Source organism: Entelurus aequoreus, linkage group LG11 (genome assembly GCF_033978785.1).
Source record: "Entelurus aequoreus isolate RoL-2023_Sb linkage group LG11, RoL_Eaeq_v1.1, whole genome shotgun sequence".
In the NCBI taxonomy this organism is placed as follows: Eukaryota; Metazoa; Chordata; class Actinopteri; order Syngnathiformes; family Syngnathidae; genus Entelurus; species Entelurus aequoreus.
In genome coordinates, this window is record NC_084741.1 from 45,379,376 (window position 1) to 45,393,372 (window position 13,997).

The following is a 13,997-nucleotide window of genomic DNA, read 5'->3' on the forward strand; positions in this document are numbered from 1 at the left end:
GCATTGACAGGAGCGGCCATAAGAAGACACTTTTAAACTGGTTGAAAACTGACAAAGTCATCACAATGCATGTAATGTTGAACTTTTTGGATGCAAGTGTGTGTGTGTGCGTACAGTATATATATGTGTGTGTGGGGGCGTGTGTGTGCATACATGTGCATGCATGCAATAAAGAAACACTCCAGACAGATGGGAAGCATGTCCAGGCTAATCTACAGACCATAATAGTTGAGTTTCCATGACCTCAACTCCATGCTGTTGAACACACGCAAACACACACACACACACACACACACACACACACACACACACACACACACACACACACACACACACACACACACACACACACACACACACATAATTGTGCCGCCATCACATTAGGGGCCTTAAAATGTAACAGCCATTTATCTGACATATAGAGTAGAGAATATATATATATATATATATATATATATATATATATATATATATATATATATATATATATATATATATATATATATATATATATATATATATGTCCGAAGAGGCAACGTGGGTCCCCCCTCCAATGGGCTCACCACCCATAGCAGGGGTCATAGAGGTCGTGTGCGATGTGAGCTGGGCGGCAGCCGAAGGCAGGGCACTTGGCGGTCCGATCCTCGGCTACAGAAGCTAGCTCTTGGGACGTGGAACGTCACCTTGCTGGGGGGGGGAAGGAGCCTGAGCTAGTGCGCGAGGTGAAGAAGTTCCGGCTAGACATAGTCGGACTCACTTCAATGCACAGCAAGGGCTCTGGAACCAGTTCTCTCGATAGGGGCTGGACTCTCTTCCACTCTGGCGTTGCCGGCAGTGAGAGGCGACGGGCTGGGGTGGCAATTCTTGTTGCCCCCCGGCTCAGAGCCTGCATGTTGGAGTTCAACCCGGTGGACGAGAGGGTAGCTTCCCTCCGCCTTCGGGTGGGGGAACGGGTCCTGACTGTGGTTTGCGCTTATGCGCCAATCCGCAGCTCAGAGTACCCACCCTTTTTGGATTCGCTCGAGGGAGTACTTGAGAGTGCTCCCCCGGGTGATTCCCTCGTTATACGGGGGGACTTCAACGCTCATGTTGGCAGCGACAGTGAAACCTGGAGAGGCGTGATTGGGAAGAATGGCCGCCCGGATCTGAACCCGAGCGGTGTTTTGTTATTGGACTTTTGTGCCCGTCACGGATTGTCCATAACGAACACCATGTTCAAACATAAGGGTGTCCATATGTGCACTTGGCACCAGGACACCCTAGGCAGCAGTTCCATGATCGACACTGTAGTTGTGTCGTCGGATTTGCGGCCTCATGTTTTGGACACTCGGGTGAAGAGAGGGGCGGAGCTTTCTACCGATCACCACCTGGTGGTGAGTTGGCTGCGATGGTGGGGGAGGATGCCGGACGGACCTGGCAGGCCCAAACGCATTGTGAGGGTTTGCTGGGAACATCTGGCAGAGTCTCCTGTCAGAGAGAGTTTCAATTCCCACCTCCGGAAGAACTTTGAACATTTCACGAGGGAGGTGCTGGACATTGAGTCCGAATGGACCATGTTCCGCGCCTCTATTGTCGAGGCGCCTGATTGGAGCTGTGGCCGCAAGGTAGTTGGTGCCTGTCGTGGCGGTAATCCTAGAACCCGTTGGTGGACACCGGCGGTGAGGGATGCCGTCAAGCTGAAGAAGGAGTCCTATCGGGTTCTTTTGGCTCATGGGACTCCTGAGGCAGCGGACAGGTACCGACAGGCCAAGCGGTGTGCGGCTTCAGCGGTCACGGAGGCAAAAACTCAGACATGGGAGGAGTTCGGGGGAGCCATGGAAAACGACTTCCGGACGGCTTCGAAGCAATTCTGGACCACCATCCGCCGCCTCAGGAAGGTGAAGCAGTGCACTGTCAACACCGTGTATGGTGAGGATGGTGTTCTGCTGACCTCGACTGCGGATGTTGTGGATCGGTGGAGGGAATACTTCGAAGACCTCCTCAATCCCACCAACACGTCTTCCTATGAGGAAGCAGTGCCTGGGGAATATGTGGTGGGCTCTCCTATTTCTGGGGCTGAGGTTGCTGAGGTAGTTAAAAAGCTCCTCGGTGGCAAGGCCCCGGGGGTGAATGAGATCCGCCCGGAGTTCCTTAAGGCTCTGGATGCTGTGGGGCTGTCTTGGCTGACAAGACTCTGCAGCATCACGTGGACATCGGGGGCGGTACCTCTGGATTGGCAGACCGGGGTGGTGGTTCCTCTCTTTAAGAAGGGGAACCGGAGGGTGTGTTCTAACTATCGTGGGATCACACTCCTCAGCCTTCCCGGTAAGGTCTATTCGGGTGTGTTGGAGAGGAGGCTACGCCGGATGGTCAAACCTCGGATTCAGGAGGAACAGTGTGGTTTTCGTCCTGGTCGTGGAACTGTGGACCAGCTCTATACTCTCGGCAGGGTCCTTGAGGGTGCATGGGAGTTTGCCCAACCAGTCTACATGTGTTTTGTGGACTTGGAGAAGGCATTCGACCGTGTCCCTCGGGAAGTCCTGTGGGGAGTGCTCAGAGAGTATGGGGTATCGGACTGTCTGATTGTGGCGGTCCGCTCCCTGTATGATCAGTGCCAGAGTTTGGTCCGCATTGCCGGCAGTAAGTCGGACACATTTCCAGTGAGGGTTGGACTCCGACAAGGCTGCCCTTTGTCACCCATTCTGTTCATAACTTTTATGGACAGAATTTCTAGGTGCAGTCAAGGCGTTGTGGGGATCTGTTTTGGTGGCTGCAGGATTAGGTCTCTGCTTTTTGCAGATGATGTGGTCCTGATGGCTTCATCTGGCCAGGATCTTCAGCTCTCACTGGATCGGTTCACAGCTGAGTGTGAAGCGACTGGGATGAGAATCAGCACCTCCAAGTCCGAGTCCATGGTTCTCGCCCGGAAAAGGGTGGAGTGCCATCTCCGGGTTGCGGAGGAGACCCTGCCCCAAGTGGAGGAGTTCAAGTACCTTGGAGTCTTGTTCACGAGTGAGGGAAGAGTGGATCGTGAGATCGACAGGCGGATCGGTGCGGCGTCTTCAGTAATGCGGACGCTGTATCGATCCGTTGTGGTGAAGAAGGAGCTGAGCCGGAAGGCAAAGCTCTCAATTTACCAGTCAATCTACTTTCTCATCCTCACCTATGGTCATGAGCTTTGGGTTATGACCGAAAGGACAAGATCACGGGTACAAGCGGCCGAAATGAGTTTCTTCCCCCGGGTGGCGGGGCTCTCCCTTAGAGATAGGGTGAGAAGCTCTGCCATCCGGGGGGAGCTCAAAGTAAAGCCGCTGCTCCTCCACATCGACAGGAGCCAGATGAGGTGGTTCGGGCATCTGGTCAGGATGCCACCCGAACGCCTCCCTAGGGAGGTGTTTAGGGCACGTCCGACCGGTAGGAGGCCACGGGGAAGACCCAGGACACGTTGGGAAGACTATGTCTCCCGGCTGGCCTGGGAACGCCTCGGGATCCCCCGGTAAGAGCTGGACAAAGTGGCTGGGGAGAGGGAAGTCTGGGTTTCCCTGCTTAGGCTGCTGCCCCCGCGACCCAACCTCGAATAAGCGGAAGAAGGTGGATGGATGGATGGATGGATGGATGGATATATATATATATATATATATATATATATATATATATATATATATATATATATATATATATATATATATATATATATATATATATATATATATATATATATATATATATATTTGAGTGGTAACCCAATACCACTCAAAAAGGGGATTTGAGACACTTCAGTAGTATCAGTATACAAATGCACATTCAAGTAGATTATGTTTCCTTTTTTCTCTGTTTTGAGAACCACTCAGACTGAGCAGGCGTGTTTAAATGTGATAGCGTAAATTGAGTTCTCTAGGAAATGATTGAAACTAAGTTATTGCAGATGTTATTTCAGCTTATTTTTCAAATGATATTTTAATAATCATAATATAATATAATAAATATTAAGTGTTTGCAGAATACTAGTACCATCAACCATAGGCGCCGATCTACTTTTCTGCCAGTGGGTGCTCGGTGTGTGTGTGTATTAGTGTTATCCCGATACCTGTACCAAAAGTATTTTGGTACTTTTTGGTACTTTTCTAAATAAAGGGGACCACAGAAAATGTCATTAATTGGCTTTATTTTAACAAAAATATCTTAGGGTCATTAAACATATGTTTCGTATTGCAAGTTTGTCCTTAAATAAAATAGTGAACATACAAGACAACTTGTCTTTTGGTAGTAAGTAAACAAACAAAGGCTCCTAATTTAGCTGCTGACCTATGCAGTAACATATTGTGTCATTTATCATTCTATTATTTTGTCAAAATTATTAAGGACAAGTGGTAAAAAATTAATTATTCATCTTCTTGTTCATTACTGTTAATATTTGCTTATTTTCTCTGTTAAAATGTAATAATCACTTATTCTTCAGTTGTTTGGATACTTTACATTAGTTTTGGTTGATACCACAAATTTGGGTATCAATCCGATACCAAGTAGTTACAGGATCACACATTGGTCATATTCAAAGTCCTCATGTGTCCAGGGACATATTTCCTGAGTTTATAAACACAATATACATTTTTAAAAAACAAAATAAAATTTTGTGACGTTAAAAAGTATCCATGTAATCATAGTAGTATCGACTAGATACGCTATTGTACGTGGTATCATTACAGTGGATGCTAGGTGTAGATCCACCAATGGTGTTTGTTTATATTGTAGCGTCCCGGAAGAGTTGGTGCTGCAGGGAATTCTGGGAATGTGTTCTGTAGTGTTTATGTTGTGTTGCGGTGCAAATATTCTTCCAAAATGTGTTTGTTGTTGTTGTTGTTTAGTGTGGTTTCACTATATGGCACATGTTTATGACAGTGTTGGCATTGTTCATACTTCCACCCTTAGTGTGACATGTATGGCTGTTGCGTAAGTAAGCAGTTCATTCGCTTGTGGGAAGTAATACCTTCATTGTCTCGTGTGACACACTAATGATTGTATCATTAGTTCATTAACGGGCACAATTAAATCTTGGTTAGGCTTTGTTAATTATAGACTATATGATTTATTACTTTTTTATTATGTAAAACGGACCAAACTCGCCACAAAATGAACAACAACAAAATTGATTTCTCAAAAATTACAAACGTTTGTAATTTAAAGATTGAAAGTTGCCATGAATCCCACTTGGGTGCTCGGCCCCAAAGCACCCACGGGATGGGCGCCTATGCCATCAACCCAAACAGTACATGTAAATAAAATACAAAAAATATTGGTTCCCTATCGTATTTTAAACCAAGAGGTGTGTGAAACAAATTTGGGTGAGGGGCTTGCCTTAAAATAATTGAGAACCACTAATTTGGTCGAAGTTCTCACTTTAAAGGCCTACTGAAATGACATTTTTTTATTTAAATGGGGATAGCAGGTCCATTCTATGTGTCATACTTGATCATTTCGCGATATTGCCATATTTTTGCTGAAAGGATTTAGTATAGAACAACGACGACAAAGTTCGCAACTTTTGGTCTCTGATAAAAAAAAGCCTTGCCCCTACCGGAAGTAGCGTGACGACACCGGAGGAAGGGCTGCTCACATTTTCCTATTGTCTACACCAGCAGCGAGAGAGATTCGGACCGAGAAAGCAACGATTACCCCATTAATTTGAGCGAGGATGAAAGATTCGTATATGAGGAACGTGAAAGTGAAGGACTAGCGTGCAGTGCAGAACGTATCTTTTTTCGCTCTGACCGTTACTTAGGTACAAGGGTTCATTGGATTCCACACTCTCTCCTTTTTGTATTGTGGATCACGGATTTGTATTTCAAACCATCTCGGATACTATATCCTCCTGAAAATGAGAGTCGAGAACGCGAAATGGACACTCACAGTGACTTTTATCTCCACGACAATACATCGGTGAAGCACTTTAGCTACTGAGCTAGCGTGATAGCATCCGGATTAACTGCATATAGAAACAAAACAAATAAGTCCCTGACTGGAAGGATAGACAGAAGATCAACAATACTACCAAACTCTGACATGTAACTACACGGTTAATGCTTTCCAGCTTGGCGAAGCTTAGCAATGCTGTTGCTAACGACGCCATTGAAGCTAACTTAGCTACGGAACCTTGACAGAGCTTTGCTAAAAACATTAGCTCTGCACCTACGCCAGCTCTCAACTGCTCATCACGACCCGTGCTCACCTGCGTTCCAGCGATCGACGGTACGATGAAGGACTTCACCCGATCACCGATGCGGTCGGCGGCCCGAAGACGGAGGAAGTCAAGGTGAGGTCGTTCGGCTAGCGCGTCAGCTATCCTCAAAGTCCTCCTGGTTGTGTTGCAGTAGTCCGCCGCTAATACACCGATCCCACCTACAACTTTCTTCTTTGCAGTCTTCATTGTTCATTAAACAAATTGCAAAAGATTCACCAACACAGATGTCCAGAATACTGTGGAATTTTGAGATGAAAACAGAGCTTTTTGTATTGGATTCAATGGGCTCCGAATACTTCCGCTTCAACCGTTGACGTCATGCGCAAACGTCATCATATCGTAACGTTTTCAGCCGGAAGTTTGCCGGGAAATTTAAAATTGCACTTTAGAAGTTAACCCGGCCGTATTGGCATGTGTTGTAATGTTAAGATTTCATCATTGATATATAAACTATCAGACTGCGTGGTCGGTAATAGTGGGTTTCAGTAGGCCTTTAACAATCAGTAATCTTGACAAATACAATATATAAAACTATCAGTGGCGTGCGGTGACGTTCATGTCAGGTGAGGCACTGACTTTATCACAGTCAGATTTACAAACATATGAACCCTAAAGAGTATCTTATTCACAATTTGATTGGCAGCAGTTAACGGGTTATGTTTAAAAGCTCATACCAGCATTCTTCCCTGCTTGGCACTCAGCATCAAGGGTTGGAATTGGGGGTTAAATCACCAAAAATTATTCCCAGGCACGGCGCCGTTGCTGCCCACTGCTCTCCTCACCTCCCAGGGGGTGAACAAGGGGATGGGTCAAATGCAGAGTACAAATTTCACCACACCTAGTGTGTGTGTGACAATCATTGGTACTTTAACCTAACTTTAACTTTACACTTACAAACTGTACCACACAATAAAGCACATTTAATTAAAAAAACGTTATTATGGTCTTACCTTTACTTATAAATGCGTGAGCGTTGTAAATGAATGAGATATGAAATCCGCGCTGCATTCTGCAGGTGTACCTAATGTTGTGTCCCTGTTCACGGCTCCTCCGGCGCGCCGCGCGAGCATTGTTGTTTTTGCACTTTTTGGCTTCTTGTTAAGTGACTTTTTTTGGGTGGATTCGGTCTAGCACGTGGAGGGTTTGGGTGTGGGCTTTGGTTGGTGTGGCACTCCCGTCGGGCGATGCATTCTGCGGCGGGAGTGTTAACCGGCACCAGGAGGCGGGGTTATGAGACGAGCCTCTCACAGTGTGTCTTGGCAGCAGTTTTATGATCGCTCAGCACTAAAAATACGTTACACACATACAGTTGTTGACAAAATACACTGTTCATTATATACCTCAGCTAACTAAACTATGGAAATGTATAATATAATTCATATAGCAATACGGTCTCACTGCACAGCAGGCCAGCAGTTAGCCGAGTCATTGCGCACAATCCATGTTGAGGGCGAGGCACAACACAGTGACGTGCCTCACCTGGCTGCTGACACCGCACCGTCTCTTCTCAGTATTTGAACGGCAAATGTGAAAATAAAAATAAAAATAATCTAAAACTGGTGAAGTTAAATGGAAAATAACTTTAGTATAATCACTGGATACATATAACAATTTAATGTTTTTTTTTTCTTTTTACTTTTTTTTTCTTTCCATGATGGCAGGTGAGGCCGTGCCTCCCCTGCCTCTTGTGACTGCACGCCACTGAAAACTATGATGTATGTTTGTTGAACTACACTTTTCCAACCCCTCCACTGATAATACTTTTTTTCCTGCCCATCCACCACTTGCTGTCAACCCTCTACCATGTTGCTGCTTTGTCTGTGCAAAATGTTATTTATGACCATTTATTTCATTGTTAACCCACAAAGGCAAAGAGTCATGCGCACTGTAATACCACCAGAGTGCTGTCATATGTCAATTAGCATGCATTTAAATCAATTCTTGAGTAATTATAGACAAATGAAGTGACAGCCACCCAATTAATTTGAACTAATGGCTCAGCGGGAACTGTCAATCAGTCATAATGTCATGACGCCCCACTCTCTGCTTTCTTTCATGTCTTTTTGGGTCATGCTCCACACTCTGTTGCCTGGCTTACCGCCTGCCAATCAACGTCGTCGTTCTTAGAAGGGGTTCTTAGAAGAGGGAAGAAGTTCAGGAGCATGTGTCAGCACATTTGGCTTCCAGTGTCCTGAAGAAAAAAGAAGAAGAATCCCTTCATGTAAGTACACATCAGAACAGAGGAAGGTGACACATCAAGATGGAAGAGATCAACTTGTTTATTACTTTCTTTTTAAGTGACACATAGCAAGTAATAGTGTTTCCCCTTACACCCAAGTGACAAAGTAATTACATGATAATAGTAGTCATACTTTACATTCTTCTTTGTTGCTCCTTGAATACATTTTAGGCAATTGGAAAGCTGTTTATTTCCCATGTAAAGGATGCCTCATTTGCAGCATGGGCAGCACCACTGAGCATGTACATTGCCTGCATGTAAAATATGACACATTCTCACTGCCGAAGCAAAATGGCGTATTCCGTTATTATATTCATTTGGTTCAGTCAGGTGTCTGATCGTACTCAACGATGCTTCTCATTATTGAAGGCAATACATTTCCACAATCCGACAGCACTGACAGCATAACCACATCAGCTGACTTGTAAGGAATCCTGGTTGAGGGGTGGAATTCCATCCCACAACAGTGTGTGACCACCATGAGGTAGCAGGCTGCAGTGTTGTTTAAATAATTAATTGTAAAATTTCCCATACAGTATAGGCCTGATCTACTAAGATCTAAAAACCAAGCACTGAAAAGTGTGTGCAAACTATAAAATGGTGTGGAGTATTAGCGGGCGTGTTGCGGGTGATCTACTAAGACTGCATGCACAATTACAGTTTTTTCCAATTGCTTATACACTACATTTTTAATTTTCACACAGTTAACAAAGTCTACATTCAGGAAACAAAACCACTGTGCAGATTTGCCTAATATTAGGCATAGACTATGCTTAACAGTTTTTGAGAAATATTACACACAATGCTTTACACACACCTTCCCATCTTGCACACATATAAGGATTGTGATACACACATCTTCACATAGTTAATGATTGTGATACACCAATTTTCACACTTTACACACACACTACGATTTTCATACACACATTTTTGTCTTAAGATTTTTTTCCAAACCTTTTTATTTGTCTCAGATTTTAATTTGTACTGCACGTCATTGTTGACTACTGTGATATGTTACTTTACCGGACTGTAGTAAAAATACATTTTGTAGTTTGCAGCATCATTGTTGTGCACTTCTTGAAAAGATTGCAGGATATTTTTACTTTCTCTTTAAGTCCTTACATATAGGCCCACTTCAAAGTAAACAATGACGATTGCTGTGGATTTGCCAAAATATTTTGTCAACTTACAGTAATCATTCATCACATATGCTAAAAAGGTCAGGCGAAATGCCCCAAACATGTGATTTCTTATTTTAAAATAGGGTTTTTTACAAATGTGTTTTGTATTTATCACTGTTGTGGGTAACTCACTCCAATAGTGTCTTATCATTTAAAGTCTGTGTGAGTGAGATGACAATAAAACTGCATTTTTACAAACGCTGGCTTTATTTTGATGAATGGGCATATGTTTTGACCTAAGTGTGTCATTTTGCAAATAATCTAAGAATTAAGAAAATTGAATGTTGTGTTAGGAAAAGTGTGTAAATTATTTTGAAAAAAGACACACAGGTAGTAAAATTGTGTGTAAGCAAATGGAAAAAACTGTAACAAGTGCAAAAGTGGTGCAGACTGCTCTATTTAAATGAGGATTTTGCATGTACCCAAGGAGACATTCATTTCTATTATATTTGTGCAAAGTTTGCATACACGATCCAAACGTGCTAAATATAGACGGAAAACTAGTGGTCAATGCAAAACACTTTCGGTCTTGATAAATCACATGCGCTAAATCATTAAGTTTGCATCTCATCCTTCCATATTGTGGACGTTCTGATGCTTCGCAAATATAGGGATCGAAAGGGCACATGATTTCGCAATGCATTGTGGGACCGCGATAGCCATTTTTGTTGGCTGAAGTAACAAAATAACGAATCAACAGACAAACTGTACACTATTTAAAGGCTCGCTATTTCGAAGAAAATAAGAATTGATTCTTATCAGCACGTTCAATTGAGAAGAGATTTGAGTAAGGTAGCCGCCATTGTCCAAAGCCAAACTTGTCTAACTCTCATCAACATAATCTGTTCTTTTAGCGGTGACAATTTTAAGAATGCAAAGTCTGTTAAGGCTCATTGACTTGCGTCTGAATTCCTCTGAATCTGTGGCTTCACCTCTTCTGTGTCTGAGATGGAGTGAGGCTGCCTAGCCTCATTTCATAAGCAGGTTTCCATGAAAAAAACCAAGCCCATTATTACTTTTAAGTACTTTGATCATTGTGCTACTTCTTCGGAAATAAAACTAATTTATTTTTGTGCTAAAAGTAAACAGACATGTTGTTTTTTTTCTAAAATACTGTACGTTGTTAGTAGCCCGCAGCTAGAAGCCTACTAAATGCTACCTGTGACACAGAATTAAACATTCTTTGATTCAAACTGAAAATGCCATGAACACATCAAGATGTACCAGGTGATGGCGTTAAAAGTGACGTATAGTCTAACGGCTGCTGTCCAAGCCGCTTGCCGTCTCCTTGTTAGTTCACTAACCCGAGTTCCTTGGTTTTGCTGGAAATGAGAACATTCTTACTAAATCATGAGAACAATGAGAACAATCTTCCTAAAAAAAATTTTTTTTCCTGAATCGATCATGATACTGATTAGGGCAGTTAATGATGCCGCACTTTTGCACTATGTTTTGAACTTGTTTCTGAGGCCCGCAAAACCCAGAATGCATTGCATTTTCTAAGTAATACTTCAAGCCCTATTCTACATAAACACAAAGTCAGACACGTTAAATGGATTGCGCTCTCTATTTTGCTCATTCATGAGATACAAACCATTGCGCACGGGCTTAGTCGATCAGCTTGACTTGCGCTAGCAAGTTTGCATCGGTTTAATACAAACCCTGTTTCCATATGAGTTGGGAAATTGTGGTAGATGTAAATATAAACGGAATACAATGATTTGCAGAGCCTTTTCAACCCAAATTCAATTGAATGCACTACAAAGACAAGATATTTGATGTTCAAACTCATAAACTTAAATTTTTTTTTGCAAATAATAATTAACTTAGAATTTCATGGCTGCAATACGTGCCAAAGTAGTTGGGAAAGGGCATGTTCACCACAGTGTTTCATGGCCTTTCCTTTTAACAACACTCAGTAAACGTTTGGGAACTGAGGAGACACATTTTTTAAGCTTCTCAGGTGGAATTATTTCCCATTCTTGCTTGATGTACAGCTTAAGTTGTTCAACAGTCCGGGGGTCTCTGTTGTGGTATTTTAGGCTTCATAATGCACCACACATTTTCAATGGGAGACAGGTCTGGACTACAGGCAGGCCAGTCTAGTACCCGCACTCTTTTACTATGAATCCACATTGATGTAACACGTGGCTTGGCATTGTCTTGCTGAAATAAGCAGGGGCGTCCATGGTAACGTTGCTTGGATGGCAACATATGTTGCTCCAAAACCTGTATGTACCTTTCAGCATTAATGGCGCCTTCACAGATGTGTAAGTTACCCATGTCTTGGGCACTAATACACCCCCATACCATCACAGATGCTGGCTTTTCAACTTTGCGCCTGTACCAATCCGGATGGTTCTTTTCCTCTTTGGTCCGGAGGACACGACGTCCACAGTTTGCAAAAACAATTTGAAATATGGACTCTTCAGACCACAGAACACTTTTCCACTTCGTATCAGTCCATCTTAGATGAGCTCAGGCCCAGCGAAGCCAACAGCGTTTCTGGGTGTTGTTGATAAACGGTTTTCACCTTGCATAGGAGAGTTTTAACTTGCACTTACAGATGTAGCGACCAACTGTAGTTACTGACAGTGGGTTTCTGAAGTGTTCCTGAGCCCATGTGGTGATATCCTTTACACACTGATGTCGCTTGTTGATGCAGTATAGCCTGAGGGATCGAAGGTCACAGGCTTAGCTGCTTACGTGCAGTGATTTCTCCAGATTCTCTGAACCCTTTGATGATATTACGGACCGTAGATGGTGAAATCCCTACATTCCTTGCAATAGCTGGTTGAGAAAGGTTTTTCTTAAACTGTTCAACAATTTGCTCACACATTTTTTGACAAAGTGGTGACCCTCGCCCCATCCTTGTTTGTGAATGACTGAGCATTTCATGGAATCTACTTTTATACCCAATCATGGCACCCACCTGTTCCCAATTTGCCTGTTCACCTGTGGGATGTTCCAAATAAGTGTTTGATGAGCATTCCTCAACTTTATCAGTATTTATTGCCACCTTTCCCAACTTCTTTGTCACGTGTTGCTGGCATCAAATTCTAAAGTTAATGATTATTTGCAAAAAAAAAAAAAAGTTTATCAGTTTGAACATCAAATATGTTGTCTTTGTAGCATATTAAACTGAATATGGGTTGAAAATTATTTGCAAATCATTGTATTCCGTTTATATTTGCATCTAACACAATTTCCCAACTCATATGGAAACGGGGTTTGTACATGCAGGCCCTATGTCTTGCTTCTTCTTCTTTCTTGGCTAAAGCTGCGATTATCCGATGTACTAAATAAAAACAAACAACTTCAAAAACAAAAGTAGAAAAAGCATTTGGCATTGATCATTAAAATGTTGACACATTAAGGGATACTCAGTGGTGCTGCGAACACTGTACATATTGCGGCGTAATGCAAAAATGAAATTAGCTGGTTTTCCATTTGTATAAAAGTACAAAAAGCAATGTTAAAACAGAATATATACTGTACAGGTAGTGATCCCTCTTGCTGCTCTTGTACTACAACGTTTAGCATCAATTAACAATTTTCTATACATAAAGCAAACAGAATGTAACTCCAAAAACTATACTTTAACGTTTATGTATTTTTTCTTGATGAATTCCAAATAGTTCTCCCCTCCAACATTTAATTTCTTTTCCTGTCTGGTTCTTGTACCACTAATTAGAAACAAGACTAAGCCACTTGTACTTGGTCAGAACACACTTGTCAATGCAGAGAGACTTATGTGGAAATGTGGTCATTTCCGCTAAAACCATGTGTATAGAGACACAATTGGATGGTTGAGTGGTTGGGATTGCCCAATGCACACTAGCCTGCTATTATAGAGAAATGTTCCCGCATCTTGTAGTTATTTTCTTTTTGTTTCATCTATTCATGTTCTTTCGCTTATGCTTTATCATCCCACTTTCACTCAAACTCACCGCAGCAAGACACAACATGACCTCTTTCAGGAGTTGAGGTCTTTGTTGTTTTGCCAGTTTTACTGTACACACCCTCAAAAATTTACTTTGATACAGTTTTAGCCTGCGTCGTCCAACACACTGCTTTCACTTTTGCTGTTTTACCATGTGTAACCCATGTGTTTTTGTGTGTCAACATCAATGCACTTGAGTCAGCGGTGTGCAACACTAAGATGGTGATTTTTAAGGGATGGTGTACATGTGTACATCAAAGCTTAAGGTGCATTTTGCAGGTCATGATCCAGGGTTAGGGTTAATGTCTTTTTATTTTTGACACATCTGGATTTTTTTATGCGTTTTCAACCAATCAATCCTGAAATTAAATAAACATGCTATGGCAAAAGTATTGAGAGACAAGACTATACGTG

At 42.6% G+C, this 13,997-nt stretch overlaps 1 protein-coding gene across 1 annotated transcript in view; it reads right to left on the reverse strand.

Annotated features, from left to right (window-relative positions):
• Window positions 1-13,997, reverse strand: part of LOC133660700 (protein argonaute-2-like) — a 72,823-nt gene that overhangs the window by 16,825 nt on the left and 42,001 nt on the right. The window contains exon 2 of the mRNA XM_062064278.1: window positions 8,316-8,408. Coding sequence (XP_061920262.1) covers window positions 8,316-8,381 — 66 coding nt within the window. The 5' untranslated portion in view covers window positions 8,382-8,408. The remainder of the gene's footprint in view (window positions 1-8,315; window positions 8,409-13,997) is intronic.